General features: G+C 31.8%; 1 protein-coding gene across 1 annotated transcript in view; it reads left to right on the top strand.

Annotated features, from left to right (window-relative positions):
- The first annotated feature begins 1,328 nt into the window (after positions 1-1,328).
- LOC143056535 (neo-calmodulin-like) overlaps positions 1,329-21,756 on the top strand; it is a 31,770-nt gene continuing 11,342 nt past the window's right edge. The window contains exons 1-2 of the mRNA XM_076229620.1: positions 1,329-1,508; positions 9,410-9,475. Coding sequence (XP_076085735.1) covers positions 9,427-9,475 — 49 coding nt within the window. The 5' untranslated portion in view covers positions 1,329-1,508; positions 9,410-9,426. The remainder of the gene's footprint in view (positions 1,509-9,409; positions 9,476-21,756) is intronic.

Here is a 21,756-nt window from a genome sequence, read left to right on the forward strand (position 1 = left end):
AATTCTAAGCATTAATTTTATTGTGTTAAAAAAGAGATGTCTTACCACATCACGTAAGGATTTTCGGGGTATGCTTATTTACGGAAAAAGTAATCTCACTTTGTACCCCGAAAATTTAACCACATATGTGAAAATGTCACAGCTTCGGAACGAGCTACAAGTACCTGGCCACGTCCACTTTTTTTATCCATCTGATGCGTTAGACCTTTTACAACTGATTTTTATAGTTTGTCCTTATGTTGTACTGTTTTACCAATGTCCCAAGTTAGGGAGAGTGTTTGGGATCACGCTAACATGTTTAACCCCGCATGTTTAATGCTGTTTATGTGTTACATATCTGTTTTTCGTTCAATTTTTGTGCATAAATAAGGCCATTGGTTTTCTCGTTTGAATTGTTTTACATTGTCATTTCGGGTCCTTTTATAGCTGACTATGCGGAATGGACTTTTCTCGTTGTTGAAGGCCGTACGGTCCATGCTGTGTTGCAGTTGAAGGCAATTTGATACAAACTTGATTGCAAATTGTACATGTTTTTAGCAAGTTTTGCATCGATGATGATGAGGGATGGCTGTTTAAACGTCCAGCGGCAATTTAATATGCATAAGTTTAGGATGAGAACACGTTAATGTAGCATGAATATTCACCCTACTTTGCACTAGTCCAAGAGACGGATGTTTAACGTCTTAGTCCACACGGTAGCAGGCTGCACGAAGACATGTAAAACTAACATTACGCGTAGACATTTCACCCGACCCGGGTTCGATCCCACGACCTACTGCACTCGTGGCGAACAGACAACCTTACGATACCGAGGCGGTTAGTTTTGCATCAAAAGGCATTGTGAACCAAATTGAATTAAAAGTATAACTAATCGTCGTCTCATTTATTTTTGTAATAAGTACTCAAATTATGGTTGAAGCATTCTTCGGGGTTTTATAACTTGGCTGACCTTTTCAAAAATAAGACAAATTATTGTTTCAACCTTAAAGTAGTACAAACACTCGACTGTGCTGAATTTAAAATAAAAAAATATTAAAATATTTTTTGAAAATGGTCCTGATTGTATTATAACCAGGAGGAATTATAGACGAATGATACATAGTATATTTAATACATGTTTAGAACGTGGAGTTGACATTTTTCTGGTTTAATGCACATCAATATATATTACATAACAATAGTATGTGATTATATATGTGAAACATTTTTATATGACGTGTATTCAAGATTTAGATATGATCAATTATCGTTACAAGCACAACAAAGAATATTAATTTTAAAATATTAATAATAATGAAGTTGTCTTTTATTTAAACCACCGTGTTGACATCTCAGCTCAGTCGTTACCGTAAAGTTAAATACAATATGAAGATTCTTAAATGATAATGGAAAGATAATGTATATAACACACAAACAGTTCTATAATTCACCCTTGAATACATTAAACAATTAAACAAAGTCCCGGATGAACACATCTTGGTGGACTGTGGAACCACGCAATGTAAAAGGTTAGTTTTTGATAAATAAACTTTTTTCTCATGTAAATATTTATTGTTTGTTTTCCATGCTTAGTTCCAATCTGATAAGTCGGGTTATTTCCATGCATAAATAAGGCCGTTAATTTTCTCGTTTGAATTGTTTTACATTTGTCATTTTGGGGATTTTTATAGCTGACTATGCGGACCTGTGTCACTTTGTCTCTTAGGGAGTTGTTTCATTGGCAATTATACCACAACTTCTTTTTATATATAATTCAAATCTGATGGGTCGGGTCCTTTTTAACTGATTTTTACAGTTTGTTCTTATGTTATACTGTCACCACTGCCTAAGGTTAAGGAGAGAATTGAGTGCTCACAAACATTTGTAACCCCAAAAAATTCCATCTATACCTATCACAAGTCTGGCGTCTGTAATTCAATAGTTGCCGTTGATTTCTTTTTCGATTGAATGCTTAACATTTTGTTCAAATTGGAATCTTTTAAATCACAATCCCACAAGATGGTTTATTTAGAAAAACACTCTGGCAGATTCACATGTGAAACAAGAGGTCAATACTTACAAAATACAATCACATACAATCATAGAAAGAAATAAAACAACTTTGAAATGGAATATATTGATACTGATATTAAACTAACTGTTAAAAAAAACTTTGAATTTTTGAAATACTAAGGCTATTCTACCTCAGGAATAGATTACCTTAGCTGTATTTGGCAAAACTTTAAGGAATTTTTGGTCCCCATGCTCTTCAACTTCGTACTTTATTTGGCCTTTTAAACATTTTTTGATTCGAGTGTCACTGATGAGTCTTTTGTAGACGGAATGCGCGTCTGACGTTTATAATTTTTTTTAATCCTGGTATCTATGATTAGTTTATTTACTAGGATATAGACTGCACGGTATATGTTAAGCTCATTCTTCAATGCTGTATGGTCGGCTGTATGGTCACCTGTAGCTGCCTAATAAATCAACATCCTTTACTGTGGTGCATAGTTGTCTCACTATTGCGAATCATACTTCATATCTCTTTTACTGATTTTATAAACATTGCTACATGTATCAGGTTGAATATTTTGCAAGAGATGTTGGGACAAAGGATTTACAGTAGCGCTAAGACTCACAAAATACCGATCTATATACCCGATTTATATAATTCCAAGGTCGTCCATCGGCACCAGAACGACGAAGCAGCGTATCTATTTTGGACGGGCAAATATCCATTTTTTTATATGGGACGAGCTCTGACGTCCCACGGCCCCAGCTTGTCTGGCAAAACAGCCGTTGGACGTCAGACTAATCTCGGACTGTAAACACCCAAGACAAAACCAAAGAAAAGAAAGCTTTTTCTTTACGTTCTATTATGATTTGTTTGTCCTAAAAGGGATTTGTGATCTTTTAAACAGATGGTAAATGTATATGTTCATTGTCATGACACGAATATCTCATGGAGCTGATATTATAATTAAGAAATAATTGATGCAAGCTATACTTAATTGTAGTTTTAGCATGGGTAGGCATTATATTCGTGATTATTTTTGTCCGAGCGATAGTGAGGGCTAAAATAACACGAATATAATGCCTACCCATGTTAAAACTACAATAAAGAATAACTTGCATCAATTATTTCGATTCTGAGTAGGACAATTTAGGTAATTTCTATGTCAGATGTGTATAAGTGTAGAGGACTTGTGATGGCTCCTCCATGTAACTCCCTTGTAACAGTTGGAAGGCAAACGCCTGAATCTGACAGATAGAGGTCAATTTGTCGACAAAAAAAGAACCCGTATGTAAAATGTTTACGCCCACAAACAGCGCCACCTATAATTTTTTCTGCGGCATCTTTGAGAACGATGTCCCATTCTGTAGTAAATTAAAACATTAAATTAACTAAAACATAGAAAAGTAAGTGTAAAACACAAATTGAAAGATATTTTTGCAGATGACTGTTTGTGCATGATACGCTGGCAATGTGCGCAATGTCCTTTAATCCAAGACTGAAAATTAGTTTATTTCCTACCTCAAGATGGCGGATTTCAATGTTTACATTTTTTCGTCTATTTATAATCTGACACAAATTCGTATCCAATCATTTATTAGCAATTTTATTATTGATCTTTGAAGATCATCCAATTAAATTTGCCGTTAGAAAGTGGCTACACGTTACCAGCCGTCGTTACAAAGTAGCCATGTGTTTTGTGGGGATACCTTGGGAATGTTGTGTATTCAAAAGTTACGGTAAAAATCAATGTTATCTTCCTTATATTTCCATGCATACACAATTTATAACAGCAAATCCATTCTTAACAGACCCCATAAGGTAAACGGACATATTTAACTGTCTGCTTGAGCAAAAATTCGTGTAAATAAGTCTGATGGGTCGTTTTGAATTCAAACACAGCAGACAAACACGTGGTAGATTGTTTATGTTTGACAGTGTGTTTACCTGAATTGCACGTTGATGTTACTATATACTTACCAATAACCTTTATCGTGTTATACTTTCAAGAGTTATATAATACATCTTACCCAAGAAATACGTCTAGGTAGGTGCAGGGACTTCCTTTACTTGGTCCTTAACTAGTGAGGGACTGGGTGTAATGATACATTACAGCATTTTTTGCATTTGATATATTTCATGTACATGTATATTTTATGTACACAAAGAACAATAAAGTAAATGAACGTACATGGGTTTAATTCCCACCCTAGGTATACATTTTGACTCTCATAACAGGTTGGAACAAATAGAACAGATAGCAATTGACAATAATGTAATGCTAAAATGCTAATTGATGGGGTTAAATCATCAACATCATTTTTTCTAGTATACAGCAGCTCCTCTAAGGATTAGTAAGGGTATATACTTTACTAAAAGTCCAGTGGCTATAAGTCCTGTCTTTTTTGCCTCTGATATTTACTTATTTATATTATAATTTCTAATGTTCTCTTGTGCATGTAGTAAGGCAAAAGCTATTGTTACTCTTATTTTCCTCATTTGCCTTAAAACAATGGAATGTATTGATTGTTGATGTATGTAAAGTGACTTGTAATTTAACTGTCACTGCTAACAGAGACTTGGACTCTGGTGATAAGTTTCCAGAATGTTATCTCATTGGCAACTATACCATAAATGTCAGTTTCCCCTTTATAAGTTTTAAGAAAAGAATTTAATGATAATATAATAATAAGTTGTAAAAAAGTTGAAAAGTTAAGCACAATTGCCAAATCTAATTGGCTTTTCATTCAAGAAAACCTAGAGGCATTGAAAAGTGTTGAAAAATAAATGTTTTGAACTCAGAAAACTATCAATATATAGAGTACAGATATCGTTTTAATTGGGCCTTTGGGAATATTTGCCTGTTAATTGAAGATATAATTGTTATATGCCTTTTCAAATATATGTATGGCTCTGATCTGGCTGTGGTTTAAAATCTAAGAATGGAGTTGGTTATATCCATATTTATCTGATTTATATCAACATCATTGTTCCATTATATATACATATATATAAATCATTGTAATACATGTACATTACTTTGCTCTTCATATGCCCTTTAATTGGAATAAAATATCTTGTCTTATACCACATTTCTTTATTTTAGTACTGACAGGTTAACTTTTAAAAGCATTTAAAGTAAGTGAGTTGATGACAAGCTTAGTCAATGATTGTAAATCCAGATAATATCATGAGTTTTTTTTATATAGTAAATAATGTTATTAAACTGGTTATCTCAATTAAAAGAACTGACATTCCGCTTTGAATTTATTTCTGATATCAGAATAATAAATTTCTTTTTGTTGTCCTTTTTCAAAAAAATTCTGATCATACTGTATTTAAGTCAGTTTTGTTTTTGTCTGAGACTACTATAACATGGGAGGTGACCACAATCTCTATGTTATACATTGAAGTAGTCTCAGGTTTTTGTAGTCCAATTGACTATGCATTTTAGAGCAGGTAAATGTGAATTTGGATTAAATTTGAAGTTGATTCAGTATATCTAATGACATAATACCACTATTTTATTTCAACAAAGCATTTTCAAATTTTATTTTATACTGGTCAGCTTAGGTTATTATCCAATCAATAATTTAATTGAAAGGACAGTTGGTTGCAGGACTTTTGAATTCAAATATAAGAAAGAAGAAGAAATATAAAGCAAAACTTGAAATATTACATATAATAGGATTTATGATAACTGCAGGATATCAGATTGCAATACAGCTTTTGTTCAGTTATCTTTGTGTTGATTATTATGTTTTAAATCCCTTTCTGGTTCTTTGGATGTTCAGATTTTTTTCACTTGATTAAGGCAAGCAACAGAACTTGTACAAATTATGTAGTTTCTTATCTCAGGGTGAATCCAGAAAATTTTAAACATAAGTGGTGGTATTCTCAACCAAGGATAAAAAGGAGGGTTCCAACTATATGCATGATCCCATTCAAATGCATTAATCTTCCATAAAAAGAGGAGGTTCCAATCACCAGACTCCCTGAGATCTGCAATTGTATCTTAAAGCAGCTATAATAAAACAAAAATTGTGCATGTACTTCTGGCCACTGCAGATTTATTTTATTTTCAATCTATGGTAATGGTCACAATTTTGAAGACTATATTTCCTTTTTTTTCCATATTTTTGTTTAAATGTAATCTTCTGCTTCTGCTTCTATTGTAACACAGGTTCTTCTGACAAATGACTGATAAACCCATCTTGTATCCTTCTATCTACCAAAAGGTTGTTTGAGAATATATATATACAATAAGTTCAAGTTTCAGCAGAGAAAAAGTCAGTCTGTTATAAAATGTAGGTAATTGTCTTCTTTGGAAGTGTTCAAAAACCTATAAGAACTTGAAAAACATGTCATATTCAACCTTTCCATGACTATTTTAATGTTACAACAGTAGAGGAGCATGAAATATTGAAAGGTATTCAAGAACTCTTCGAAATTGATCTGCAATCATTAATTTTACTCAAATTTACTGTTGTGAACTTGCAATATCCTACGATGCGCGTACCGAGTTATCTCCCTTTGATCTCCGCTTCGCCACGAATAAACTGACACAATTGCGTATCCGGGGTTTTTGTGATCTGATATTTTTATTTTAGGAGCAAAAAACGGTTTTACTTCATATTTTATACCCCTCAACACGTTACCAAACCTATTTAAGGATTTATTAAGGATTTTCCGTGGACCTACGCAAATTTTCAGAAAAAAAGTTTCACTTCAGTCGTGAATTTATAACATTTTAACAATACTTTTTTATTATAATTATATAAAATAAGAAAGCTCATTCAATCTAGAATTAAACACTTTGGTTTTTATTAATGTACGAGTACAAATAAGACGATACGAGTCCAAAAACCACGAGACATGCACGTTTACCAAAAAATCGTAAACTCTGATCTTTTATCACGTGACCAATGTCTTGAACTTAGACGCCATTAAATCGTTTGCCGTTCAACTGTAAACAAGCAAATGACTGGCATTGTGATTTGTCAGAGGGAGGAGTTTGAACAACCAGCATTAGCGGATGTCGTATCTAGGTCAGATATGTCAATTTCCAATTGCAACACATTACAATCATAATAAATTAATTAGTAACAACATGTGCATCATTTAAGAGTTTGGAAGTGTTTTAAGTTAATGAAATATATCAAATGAATGCCAATTTGATAAAATTCATATTATTCTGCAGTAGTCAATATACGCATGTGCAAACACATTTTATTGGATTTCGAGCATGGGTTTATTCACAAAGCGAAAGAAGCACGTCATAATTGAATATACTATATACCGGTAAAACTTTATCTACTAGTGAAGATGGTAAATTGACATCAACATTTCTATGAATTATTTTTGTCACTGGTTTTATTGTCTCATTGGTGATTAAATCATATTTGATTCTCTATTCAAACGAGGTTTTAAGAATCCCTGGTACAGTTCTTATTAGAAAAAAGCTTATATTAATTACTGGGTTAAATGGTCTTTTCCCATCTAACAGTAGGACTATGACAGAGAGTAAAATTGAGAATGGAAATAGGGAATGTGCCAAAGAGACAATAACCCGACCATAGAAAAAACAACAGCAGAAGGTCACCAACAGGTCTTCAATGTAGCGAGAAATTCCCGCACCCGGAGGCGTCCTTCAACTGGCCTCTAAACAAATGTATACTAGTTCAGTGATAATGAACACCATACTAATTTCCAAATTGTAAACAAGAAACTAAAATTAAAATAATACAAGACTAACAAAGGCCAGAGGCTCCTGACTTGGGACAGGCGCAATAATGCGGCGGGGTTAAACATGTTTGTGAGATCTCAACCCTCCCCCTATACCTCTGGCCAATGTAGAAAAGTAAACGCATAACAATACGCACATTAAAATTCAGTTCAAGAGAAGTCCGAGTCTGATGTCAGAAGATGTAACCAAAGAAAATAAACAAAATGACAATAATACATAAATAACAACAGACTACTAGCAGTTAACTGACATGCCAGCTCCAGACTTCAATTAAACTGACTGAAAGATTATGATTTCATCATATGCACATCAGGCACAATCCTTCCCGTTAGGGGTTTAGTATCATAACATCATAACATATATGAGAAGAACATAACCCGTGTCATGCCAACAACTGGCTTTTGAATAAATGTGTTTAGTTCCGATGCAAAAACCCTATAAGTGAATCAATATTAACGCCAAAATATGCAATCTTTAATGACCTGACAACAGTATCGTAACTATATCCCTTCTTAATAAGTCTATTCAAAGGTTTTGTTAGTTTTTGAGGTGAATACTGACACCTTTGTGCTTTATAAAGACTATTTCCATAAAAAATTGGATGTGAAATACCTGAACGTATAAGAAGTCTGCATGTTGAGCTATATTTACGAATGATGTCCTTATACCGAATCGATGATAAAATTTAGTAAATGTTTTGACTGGTTTGTGATATCGAAAACCCTGGTGTAATAATTTTTCAGTAATACATAAATTTCTCTGTTAAAATTTAAAACATTGTTACATACACGAGCGAATCGTACAAGTTGAGATATATAAACACCGTAAGATGGTGACAAGGGAACGTCACCATCTAAAAATGGATGATTAACGATAGGAAATGAAAAATCATCTCTTTTATCATAAATTTTAGTATTCAGCTTTCCGTTAGTGATATAGATATCAAGATCGAGGAAAGGGCAGTGGTCATTGTTAGTATTAGCTTTATTTAAAGTAAGTTCAACAGGATAAATTTCTTTAATATACATACTGAAGTCGTCATTATTGAGAGCCAAAATATCATCCAAATATCTAAAAGTATTATTAAATTTGTTTATCAGATGTTGTTTCGATGGGTCTTTGCTTATTTTTGTCATAAATTGTAACTAATAGCAATACAAATACAGGTCCGAAATAAGTGGTGCACAGTTAGTCCCCATTGGAATTCCGATAATCTGACGATATACGGAATCCCCAAAGCGAACAAAAATGTTATCTAGTAAAAATGCAAGGGCATATATAGTATCAAAGCATGTCCAATTGACATAGTTTTTTTGTTTATTGCTACTAAAAAATGACCTAAAAGAGTTTGAACATATATATTCACATTCTGACTTTTTAAGTGCTTACATGTGCTTGTATGTTATGGATACAGAGGCAACCATAAAGTAAACATAATCATAATTCTTATGTAATTTTGGAAATTGCGACACGACACCAAATTTCTTTTTTAACAATTTTTAAGTTTTGAAGAAGACTGTTTGCTAGGTTAACAGCTATAACAAGTATCCGTCATTGTGCCCACTGTGTTTCAGCACCTACCAAAATAATTCTTTTCCTGAATATGCATATATATTTCTTACTTGACTTAAAGCAAACAAATATAAATCAATGTTGTCTGCTTTTAGAACTAAGATAGTGCACTATGGAACACAAAGACGAGACTCGACAGATGAGAGAAACCAGTAATGAAGGTACAAATGTATACGTTTGAATAAGATAAAATAAAATAAGATAAGACAACTCTTCTTTCCAATAAAGAATGCATTATGGGCAAAGTAAGTTCAATTATTGAATTATTTATGATAATGATAAAAAAGAAGAAAAAACAGTTTGTCAAAATGAGTCGAATGTAAGAGCGATTCTTTCGAAACTATGCACTCTCATAACTATGCCAATAACCTTATTATATAATTTAACAGTTGAGATCTTTGCTCGGAATATATAACACATTTCCTATTTTTGTAAGGTGTAAAACTTACGCTTTTTACATTTGTCTAGAAACGTACTGAAGGTACGAATAACTTGAGCTAGTTGTATGTCTTGTGATGAACTTGACAAAGCTATAATTGAAGTAGTTGTTAATTTGTGTGTGAAAATGGTCAGTTTTTTGGAGCAAACGTATCGTCAATTAAACCAAAGAAGGATTGTAATGCGAGGAAGGCTTTACCTGTGGAAAAGGAAAAACATCGTATAAACTATTATCTAAACACTATTTTTTTGCCCAATTTGAACTATGGACTAATGCCAATTAATACTTTTAGAAATTACTAACATTTAAAGATTAAAAACAAATCACTTTCATTTTAAAAATAATCTGGAACTTTTGAGATACTCCACATCATGGGCTCCAATTAGGGATAAACAAGAAAATTTAATAATAATTACCAAATTGCAGACAAATAATGTTTAGCATAGTGTTAAATTTCTTATTTATTTAATTGTAAGAGAAATACAGAAACGTTTCTGGTGTTGGTCTGGTGTGAGGGAACTTCCATTTAACGTTATGTCCAATGTTGACGAAGAAGCGAAAACTTCAGGTAGCGCTTTGTTATTTGAAAAAAATGTGTAAATAAAATGGAATAAGTTATAGTTTATTAAAACAACGAAAATTTGGACAACTTACTCAAACAATCATTCACCCATTACATTTCAGAATCGAATGACATTTAACATAAATTGGAAGTTCAAAGAACATCCTTTGAATATACGACATATCGTTACATAACTTTCATCTCAGTACATGATCTCATCTAAAATTTAGTAGATTTGATAAAGGACTGCATCCGTAGGTACGTGCCTGAAAGTTAATATACTTATGTCGGCCATCTTGAATTTGGCGGCCATATTAGGACTTTTTTTTCGTGGCTCTATATCTGAATTTTGTTAAAATTTCACTATGCCAAGTTTCATGCTTTTACCATAAAGTGATCAATTATTTTGATATCCGCTGTACTAATATACAGCTAAACTCACAGATAAGTTTATTTCAAAATGGTATCGTTTATTTTGATCCATGAGTTTGAATGTCCCTCTGGTATCTTTCTCTTTTTATGGTCAATTTATATCGGAATATAATCTAGAAAACTTATATTTCAAATAGTTGAAAAAAAAAGAACGACAGTTATTAATAAAACTTAGGTGTTTTAATTTGAAAATAACAATAGAAACGTAACGTGGAGATGGAGAAACATTCCTAACGACGATAGGATATGCAGGAAGGAACAAAATAATTTAAAACTATTGACAGGTAGGAACTCCTTTTCGGGATATTTGAGCTTAACAAATTACGGGGAAAAGACTTAAAATGTCTTTAACCTTATATTTGAATGGGAATAATTTGAGTCTCAAATCGAAAGAAAATAAATCTAGAATCTGCTTAAATTTTGGTAAATGACCATTTGAAGTCTTATTGGAAAAGAAAAATTGGTGTTATGGGGCAACATAGGTTGCCCTTTATAGCTTGTTGTTCGGTGTGAGCCAAGGCTCCGTGTTGAAGGCCGTACTTTAACCTATAATGGTTTACTTTTTAAATTGTTATTTGTATGGAGAGTTGTCTCATTGGCACTCACACCACATCTTCCTATATCTACCTTTATCTTCTATCCATGTGTTTTGTTTGTGTAACGTCATCAGACATGAGTGCTTGTTTTGTGACGTTATATTAGAAAATTCAGAGGAATCGAAATTGGACCAATGAAGAACTGAGATCAAAGGTAGTAAAAGTTAAAAAATGAAAATAACCAACAAGTAAGGAAAAGGATAAATCGGCTAAGCTTTATAAAAGTATTTTTAAAAGTAATGAAGTTTAGCTGTTTTTGTAAAGGTGTTCATTGTAACAGCGTATCGCTGAACTTACTCTCTCTCTCATATCTATGTCCAGGTGTGATAGATTATTAGTAAAGCGTTAGTGGGATCATAATTTGTATTTTATCACGAAACTACCGTTTTTAATACCTGAGAATCCATTAAAAGGACGATAAATAAAACGTTTCTATTTTTCACGAGGTGTTAAATCATGACTTTCTACTGTATTTATATCAAGGACACCGGTGGAGGTAACCTGATAGAATTTGACCTATGAAACGTCTGCAAATAAAAGGCCTTAAAAATTAGAATTAAAGTGCTTACGTCAAAAAACTTTTATAGAAGAAAATTTGTTAAAAAAATTGAAATGTTAAATAGATAAGTGACAAAAAATGATAAGCTTAAACTAATGTCTTTCTTGGAAAAAGTACAAATCCGATAACATTTATCTTTCTGTTTCTTTTATAAAATCGAAAATTGTTGAAATCTTATGGTTTAATTTAATAGAATTCTTACAAGTGCAAAATGAAGTACAAATGGCATAACATCATTAATTTTTTGAACCTGTTATTAAGCGCTATGGAAAAATGGAGGCCTTTTGAAAAATGACGAAGGGATTGAGCCAAAAATGCATGGGAACATCAACATTGACAGTCTCAGTGGCTTATGAATGAGTCCGCAAGTGTTTCCTTTGAACACTACCTGAGCCTAACAGAGGAAATAAAACATATTAAAGATGGTGGATCAATTTATCAAATTTTAGACATTATACTTCAGTCGTACATGTATTTAAAAGTAATGAAATTAAGCAGTTTTAGAGATGTGTTCATTGTAAGAGCGTGTCACTGACATTTCGCACTTATATCTATGTCAACGCGTGATAGATTAACAGTAACAGTGTTAATGGGATTATAATTGGGAATTAATTCCTTGCTTAACAGTTTGTATATTATCATGAACATAGTTTTTTTTTCAATACATTAGAACCCATTAGAGGATGGTTAATAACACGTTTACAGTTTTCACGAGGTGTTAGATTACGAATGTCTACGGTATTTATTCCAAGGACCCAGGTATAATCTGACTTTTAAAACGTCTATAAATGATGGTGATTGGAAATTAGAATTCAAGTTGTTATTAAAAAAATGTACGAATAGAAAAATATTAATTAAACATTCTAAACAATGCACAGATAAGTAAAAAAAAATATCAATTTGAACCAAAATGAATTCATTTCCTTTTTAGAACAAAATTAAATTCGACAACATTTTTCTAAAATGTCCTTTTATTCTGTATTTGTTCATAGAATTGTAGAAATCTTTATGGTTGTGATTTCGGGCTACACATATCATACTGAATATTTATATGGTTTTGAATTAATTTGAATACTTCAAAAATTAGTCTGTTTTAGTTAAAATTGGCATTGTTTATCCGCGAAGTTCAGTTTCTTTGTGTTTTGATTCTTTATAATTTAAATCTTTTTTGTTTTAAGAACAAAGGTGAAGTTAGTCTTTTTGAATTTGGCTATAACAAAGTACGTAATATTATAAATTTGTAAATTGTGATTACTTTCCAAAAAAATTGAGGCTTTTTGGAAATGAGGATGGTATTTAAGTAGTTGTGTACCAATAATGGTTTCCAGTCATGGATCAGCGATTACCCAAAAACACGAGAGGCGAAAGATACCAGAAGGAAATTCATACGCATAAGTAGAAAAAATATTGACAATGCTATTGCAAAAAGCGAAAGGCAATGAAAATACAAAACGAAAAACAAAAAGCAAAGGTGTCCCAAAAGGGTATGCAGACAGCGTGTCGTGTTTATCTATAACTAGGTGATATATCTAAATCTGTAGGTGACATTCAGAAAAAAATCTTGAAAGCGATATACTAATAATTTTATATGTCTACATATAATTTCAGAACACTGAAAAAAAGAAGAAAATGAACGAAATGATGTAATTAATAAACGGAAGAAAAATATATCCCCTTTTTCCCATAAAAAAGATAAAATAAAAGAACAAAAGAGCAAAATAACATGAAAAGGTGTAATTTACTAGGACATCACTTGCAGTAAATACAAATTTTAATGGTAATAGAATATAGGAGAATAGTCATAAGACAGCAATCATTTGCATTAGATGTTTTTGAAACATAGGGATTTTATTTGCTAATTGAAAGTGAGTAGGTCGCACTTCTGTGAATATAGACAATGCAAATCCCGATGTGAGCTCTATTTGCGGCTAAAGCGGTGCCACTTTTGCTATGAAGTCTAGTGAAAAACTATGTAATAGAATAGGAAGTGTATATGCACTACTATTTTATTCAAAACATTTTTTTTTCAATATTTATATGCCCCGAACTTCTAGGAGTTTGAACTTATAGATGTAATACCACCATTGATTTTCCCAAATTTGTCTTTGTTTAATTTGCACTTATTATAAAATTGAGCAGGATTTTTCTTTGTTTCGGTTAAGAAAATACTTGGCATAAGTAAAGTTTTATCCTGACCAGTACTATAGAAAACATTTCACACAACATTTCATTGCATATAAGAAAATAACCTGTTTATAAGCTTTAGTAACCATGTAGCCTCACGTTTCTAAAATATTTTAAAGAAACGCAAAATAAAACAATAATAATTCTTTAAAAAACACAAGATACATTGTATCTACCATATATATGTGTATACACTTAATAAATATAACGGAATTTGACAAGACTGTCAACAAAGTGAGACGTTTAGCGCTATAAAACCAGGTTTAATCCACCATTTTCTACATTTGAAAATATCTGTACCAAGTCAGGAATATTACAGTTCTTGTCCATTCGTTTTGTATGTGTTTTGTCATTTGATTTTGCCATGTGATTATGGACTTTCCGATTGGATTTTGCTCTGAGTTCAGTATTTTTGTGATTTTACTTTTTAAAGGATATTAGAGAGCAGTGGTGTAGTGGTTAGTGCATCGGACTACAATCACAAAGGTTCCTAGTTCGGTTCCCGTTTTGGATGAAAATTTCAGGGACTGAATTTTCGGCTCTCCCTTGACACAATTTGCGAGTATGGTCTTGAGGAAATGATGATAGTCCGTCGGAAGGGGACGATAAATGACTGACCCGTGTGAAGAGAGAGCAATATCTCTTGCACGTTAAAGACACCCTTGTAGATTTCCAAATAAAGAGCAGGCTAATGCCGCTACAAGGCAGCACTCGCACCCGCAAAGTGGAAAGGGATTAATATAAGTTGCAAAACTTGTTTCCCAATCCACGATAAATAAACATGTTTAAACTAAGGATATTAGGGTGATAACATTTCATGGTAAAGGAAATATAAAAAAAATAGAAGATCTATATTATTGCAAATGAGACCATTCTCACTTAGAGATCGAGTGAAGTAGAAATAATCATTGTAGGTCACAGTCTTCAATAATGAGCAAAACACATTCCGGGAAGTAAGGTATGAAACTTCCCGAAATGCAATGTGTTTAGTTAGGTAATTAAGGATAAAAATCACAGACATTATAACCCATTTGTTAATTCCATCGCTTTTTGCAATTTCCTATCAGTTACAATTTTAATAAATGGTTCTAGTAAATACATGAAATATATGCATCAGGCGTTATGATTTTTTACAATTCTACATGCATTCAACACGCGTAAATTTTGCATTTCTTTTGTTATATTCAGATTCCAAATCGAAGAAAACATAGTTATCTATCGCATCTCTGGGCACTAATTTTCACACTCGCAATTTCAGATAATACCTATTTCATGACAAATGCACATGTTTAGTTAAATGATTATGTATAAAATCACGTGCGTTTTAGTCTACTTCTTTGTTTATCTTAAATAGTGTCATATGAAGCAGATGATATTTTTTTTAATTAAAGTCTTTCCGATGAGTTTCCTGCCCTTTTCAATAATTACACTTTTATTGTAAATTTATTAAAACAAATGCCTGTAACATGCGTATTATGTTTCAATTGTTACAAATTGATTGTAAATTGATGTATAATTAATTTTGTTTAACACTTAGCTAAAGATGAAATATAATACATGTTTGAGTACATTGAAGGTAAACATCATGTAACTTTACGATATATCGTTTTCAAAGAAGTAAAAAGGACAGTAAATAATATAGCTATTGCCATAAAAACAAATTGCTGTTTTACACAACTATGAACAGAATTAGGTGGTTCACATTTGAAAAAAAATTAATCCCAGTTTGATATTTCAAAAATCAACAGAAAGATATGAATTCGACCTATCGTACTTTTAATAAATAAAGATGATAAATGCACATTCACATCAACTCAATATACGTAGCGGATTTCTGTTTTATCGGCACAAAACAAAGGGTTTTTGCTTGAATTCCTCCAACGAATATCCGACCCTTACGCTAGGTAGCATTTTAGTATGATTTACAATTGCATTCCCATCTTTTCTTACTCTTGATACGCCCCTTATAACTTTCTTACAGATATTTTTGTAAACGTTACAGGTTGCACTTTGTAAATACAGCCTCTTTTAAGGAGATATATAATATGCATAGATATTCTGTCGTGTTTGTGTACGGGTTCCAAGATATGATCTCGATGTTTCCTCTCATAGTATGTGAATTTTTACTAAACTTCAAAGTAAAACTTGCAAAGCTCTAGCCACGGCAAAGGGAGTTCCTTTTAAAAATTGCATTGTCTATATTTACACGAGTGCAGGGTATTCTTGAGTATATCAAACAAACGCATATCGCGTAACAGATTCGTCAATGTTAAATGAGATACACTTTTAACTGTTTCGTCTATCACAAAAATATTCTGGTTCCAAATGAAAGTAAACAAACAATCGGTCACAGCGTTGGCAAGTAATATTCACCTAGTCGTATACATGTCAAATTTAGAACTGTAGCGATATCTCAAAGAAGATCTCCTCTCACAAATTTGTTTTAGAAAACTTTTGAACTATAACTTCTATAACTTTTATTGATAAACTTTTCAAAGGTGAAGTTCCAAAAGATTACCACCACCTCTGTCATTGAAACAAATATAAAGTCCAAAATTTCATCCTGTCGCAAACCGACAAAAATGTTATTTATATATAAATATATATAATAATAAACACATACACCTTATTAGAATCCAAGGTGATACCAATTCGTTAAAAAAAATGCAGACGTTTGATTTATTAATTTCGGATCCATTAGAATTGCGTTTAGTCGACTTCTTGTGAGTTTATTTTTGAATTTGCATCAAACAGTTTGATAATTCCATAGGTTCATGTTGCTCTTTCCAATCCATAATATTTTTTTTATAAAGGGTATTCATAAATATATTATAACACATGCCAATAACGTGCACAGTAACCATGGTAACTAAAGAATGTGTACAAATTGATGTTTAAATGACTTTTAAATGTTTCATTTGACAATAATTGCAAAATAAAATAGAATATGCAAATAGGGGAACAGCCATTTGTTTAAAAGGGGTATAAATATTTAACGAAAAAAGTGAACAGGAATGAATTTAGGAGGAACGTTTTTCAATTTATTTTTCAATCAAATCAAATTATTGTATATTGGTTTAAATTGACCTTTGATACTCATATACTCCAGTATTAACTAGAATATATATATATAGTTAATCTCAATTTTCTTTTCAAACAAATGTGTATGTAAAATCTTCACCTTAAATTAAAACTGCTAATACTTATGGTCTTTCGAAAAGTAAAATTGTATCGTGTTACCTCCATCTCTGTTTATGAAACGATATAGATAAAAGTCGTATAATTAAACATCGTGAGAACTGAAAACGTTTCATCTATACTATATATACAACGTGACTTTAAATGATATAAGGGTGATAACAATTTAATGATAAAGAGAATATAAAACTAGAGGCTCTTAAGAGAAGATTTTTGTAAAAGATTACAAAAATTTAAGAAAAAATGTTAAGAATGACTATAAAGGGCAATAACTCCTTAAAGGGTAAATTGACCATTTTGGTCATGTTAACATATTTGTAGATCTAAATTTGCTGAACATTAATGCTGTTTAAAGTTTACCTCTATCTATAATAATATTCAAGATAATAACCAAAAACGGCAAATTTATCTTAAAATTACCAATTTAGGGGCAGCAACCAAACAACGGGTTCTCCGATTAATCTGAAAATTTCAGAGCAGGTAGATCTCGACCTAATAAACAATTGTATCCATGTCAGATTTGCTCTATATGCTTTGCTTACAGAGATATTAGCAAAAATCTACATTTTACCCATATGTTCTATTTTTAGCCATGGCGGCCATCTTGGTTGGTTGGCAAGGTCACCGGACCCACTTTTTAAACAAGATACCCCAATGTTGATTGTGGACAAGTTTGGTTAAATTTGACCTAGTAGTTTCAAAGGAGAAGTTTGTAGAAGTTAACGACGACGGACGACGGACGGACGATGGGAGGACGACGGTTGACGGACACAAAATGATGATAAAAGCTCACGTGGCCCTTTGTGTCAGGTGAGCTAAAAGACGATCTGCATATTTGACAGGGAGACCACTCTCACATAGAGACCGGCTGAATTATTAGCTAGCAACTATATGTTACCATATCACAAATCAATCTTTAAAATACCCCGAAATGCAATATGCTTACTTAATAAATTAAGGATAAAATCACATGCATTTTAGACGACCTCGTTTTCAAAAAATTGATATATGCACCAATAATTTGTTAATGTCATTGCTTTTTATTTCGTTGAAATATCAAACAAACACAATAGGTGTTTTGAAGAACATGAAAATTGTTTTTTTTGTGATATTTAGAATCAAAAGGTAAGAAAACAAAATTTTTCGCAGCGTTGATCATTAATATTCACATACCCATGTGCCATTCAAATTGGCTGTATAGTTTATCAAATCTATCTTTTCCCACAAATGGGTTCTTAAAAAATTAAAATTCGAATTATTAATACAACGTTTTTAAAGATTTTCAATACCCAAATTCTAAAAGGTTACCAAAACCTTGGAAATTGAAACAAATACATGACACAAATACAGTAAAAAGTCCTAAATTGTAAACCTAAAAATAGTCAAAACGTGTAATTTAAACCATGTATTTGCTCACACTCTGAAAGATGTAGGGTAGTACCAATTCCATGAATAAATGTACATGATTACTTAACTAATCAAATGTAAACTCACGTGCTTTGTTGCCTCCTTTTTTTATTCTTAGCAGATGTTTTTAATCATTGTCTTTTGTTGTCTGGCATACAAAAATAATGAGACGGGTATATTTGATAAGATTTTATTCGTATCTTCCTTTTGCCATTTTCAATTACAAATTTATTGTAAAGGGTATTCGTAAATATATTAAAAGAAATAAATATAACATACGTATTAAGTTATCAGTTTGTACAAATTGAATGCTAAATTACGTATAATAAGTTTTATGAAAGACTTAACATTTTTAAGTACATTGAAAAAAACCTATTATTTAACTTGAAGAGGTGTCGGGTTCTTTTTAATGAAAAAAATTGAACAGTAAATAATATAGCTATGGCAATCACAACAAATTGCTGTTTTACAAAACTATGTGCAAAACAGTGAGGTTCAGCTGAAAAAATAATAAATCCAATTGTAATATATAAAAAATCAATAAGGAGAACAGAATTCAAGCTATTGTACTTTTAATAAATAAAGATATTGCACGCACATTTACAGCAACCAAATATCCAGTAGCGGATTTTCGATTTATCAGAAAACCGTATCGGATTTTTGCTTATAATACCACCAAATCATAATACGTTACATCCAGTTAAATACGAAAAAGGTCGAAAAAGATATTCCCTTGAATATTATTGTTGCAGGTAATCAATCCTATATTTCATTGTAGTAAAACATTCTGGGTGATAAACATATACAGTCGAACCTCATTGTGTCGAAGTCAAAGGGACCAGACGAAAGTATTCGACTCATCCGAGGTTCGACTCATACCAAATACCAATATGTGATTTGTGTAAACTAGATGCATGTTTATTGATCATTGTGTGCTTTTTTTGATATGATAATATATGATTGTGTATTTATGTACCGTATTTTTAAGATTCAACACACAACATTCACAAATAAAATCAATACATAATTATTTACAAAGGTCAGTCACTATAAATTATGGAATCACTCGCGAAAATATTTTCATAACTAATCTTTAAAGAATGTGAACAGTGTTCATAGATTAAAATGACCGACTCATAATAATTAATAAAATATTTTAATCCTTTAAATTATTGTTATTATTCTAATGGTTAATTTAATCTCAGCTTGGGTCATTAAAATTCGTTTCGTTTTCAAGTGAAATAGGTTCAGCACATTCAAGTTCCGCTTGGACGATCAATAAAGGTGTTGATTAGCGGTCATCATAAACATGTCATTGTAACTGTTTTACACAGCTTTAATCACTTATGGAATTTACACAGCTTTAATCACTTATGGAAATAAAAAGGTTAAACAAGAAAAACATCCGTTATAAATTTTATTTGTTAGGTTTTTATTTCTTTCGATGTTTTTTTAAGTTTGAACTTCGAGACATCGGGGTCAATTTACATCAATTTTACATCGACGGGACTTAAGAACTACCTCGACTTAACCGAGAATTCGAATCATCGGAGTTCGACTCATCAGAGGTTAAAATGCATTGATCAAACGAGAACTATGCAGATGTATAATCAACAGGCATCAAAGGTTATCTTACCAATGGACGTAATGACATTTATATGATTTTGTACATGTAAAGATACACTTAAGGTATATAGGGTGTCTGAATTAAAATCAATAGTATTTTTTTCTTGATGATTTGTCAAAATGTAGTTTATATCAGGCTTTTTTCAAAAACATAATAAAAAATTGGTCTGACACGGGGTTTGTTTTTATGCTACAGATTGTGCAAAATTGACAGATTTTATATAGATTATACATAGGAAACAAAAAACTACACCTTAGAATTTTGAGATAACATATGAGAAGATAGCTCTTATAATAGGCTCTAGACACGAAAAAGAAAACAAAATGGGGTCAAGGGACTTGTTTTCTTGCAACATAATAAAATACAGGTACATTTTGTAAAAGAAACTCTTTCTGAATTAACTGCACTTACATTGAGTTGTCTCCCCTTATGTGGCTAAGTTGAATAAAATTAAATCAAACAGAAGTATTTTAATTTTTGTAAAATACAGCCATGAATATGACAAAACATGTAATTTTCTATATTGAGATGAAAATTCTTACACTTGAATTACCTACTACTCTCGATATTTAAAATTGAGAATGGAAATGGGGAATGTGTCAAAGAGACAACAACCCGACCAAATAAAAAACAACAGCAGAGGGTCACCAACAGGTCTTCAATGTAGCGAAAAATTCCCGCAACCGGAGGCGTCCTTCAGCTGGCCCCTGAACAAATATATACTAGTCCAGTGATAATGAACGCCATACTAATTTCCAAATTGTACACAAGAAACTAAAATTAAAATAATACAAGACTAACAAAGGCCAGAGGCTCCTGACTTGGGACAGGCGCAAAAATGCGGCGGGGTTAAACATGTTTGTGAGATCTCAACCCTCCCCCTATACCTCTAACCAATGTAGAAAAGTAAACGTATAACAATACGCACATTAAAATTCAGTTGCACGTATTATTAAAGATCTAGACCGATTGTTTACTGGTATTTCAAAATTCAAGATTGAGAAAGACACCCGAGCTACCTGAATGAACAATTTAATTGTTGCTTTCCATTTTAAAGGTTAATGACTGACTGAACTAAAAACAAAGGCAATCTTATTGTTAAAAACTAAATTAGATATACAAATATGGTATATTTAATGATTTTCTTGTCGGGTCTGGAAATGTGGAATATTGCAAGCAACTGTTTGATTCATTTCAAAATACCCATTAAACAGGGTACTCTTATTCAAAGATTTGTAAACAGAATATTTCTTTGGCCAATGCTTCTACAGCTTATCAATTTTCCTCAATTTTTTCTTCACAGAAAACCTCAGCTAACTGATTGTTTCCTTAAACTGAATCATATTTCATCTTCTTATGAATATCACTTAAAACTTGTTATCCGTCATTTATTGTTCAATTTTTACAAAATGTAAAGCCTAATATGAATGTGGTTGAA

This window comes from Mytilus galloprovincialis, chromosome 13 (genome assembly GCF_965363235.1).
Source record: "Mytilus galloprovincialis chromosome 13, xbMytGall1.hap1.1, whole genome shotgun sequence".
Classification (NCBI taxonomy): domain Eukaryota; kingdom Metazoa; phylum Mollusca; class Bivalvia; order Mytilida; family Mytilidae; genus Mytilus; species Mytilus galloprovincialis.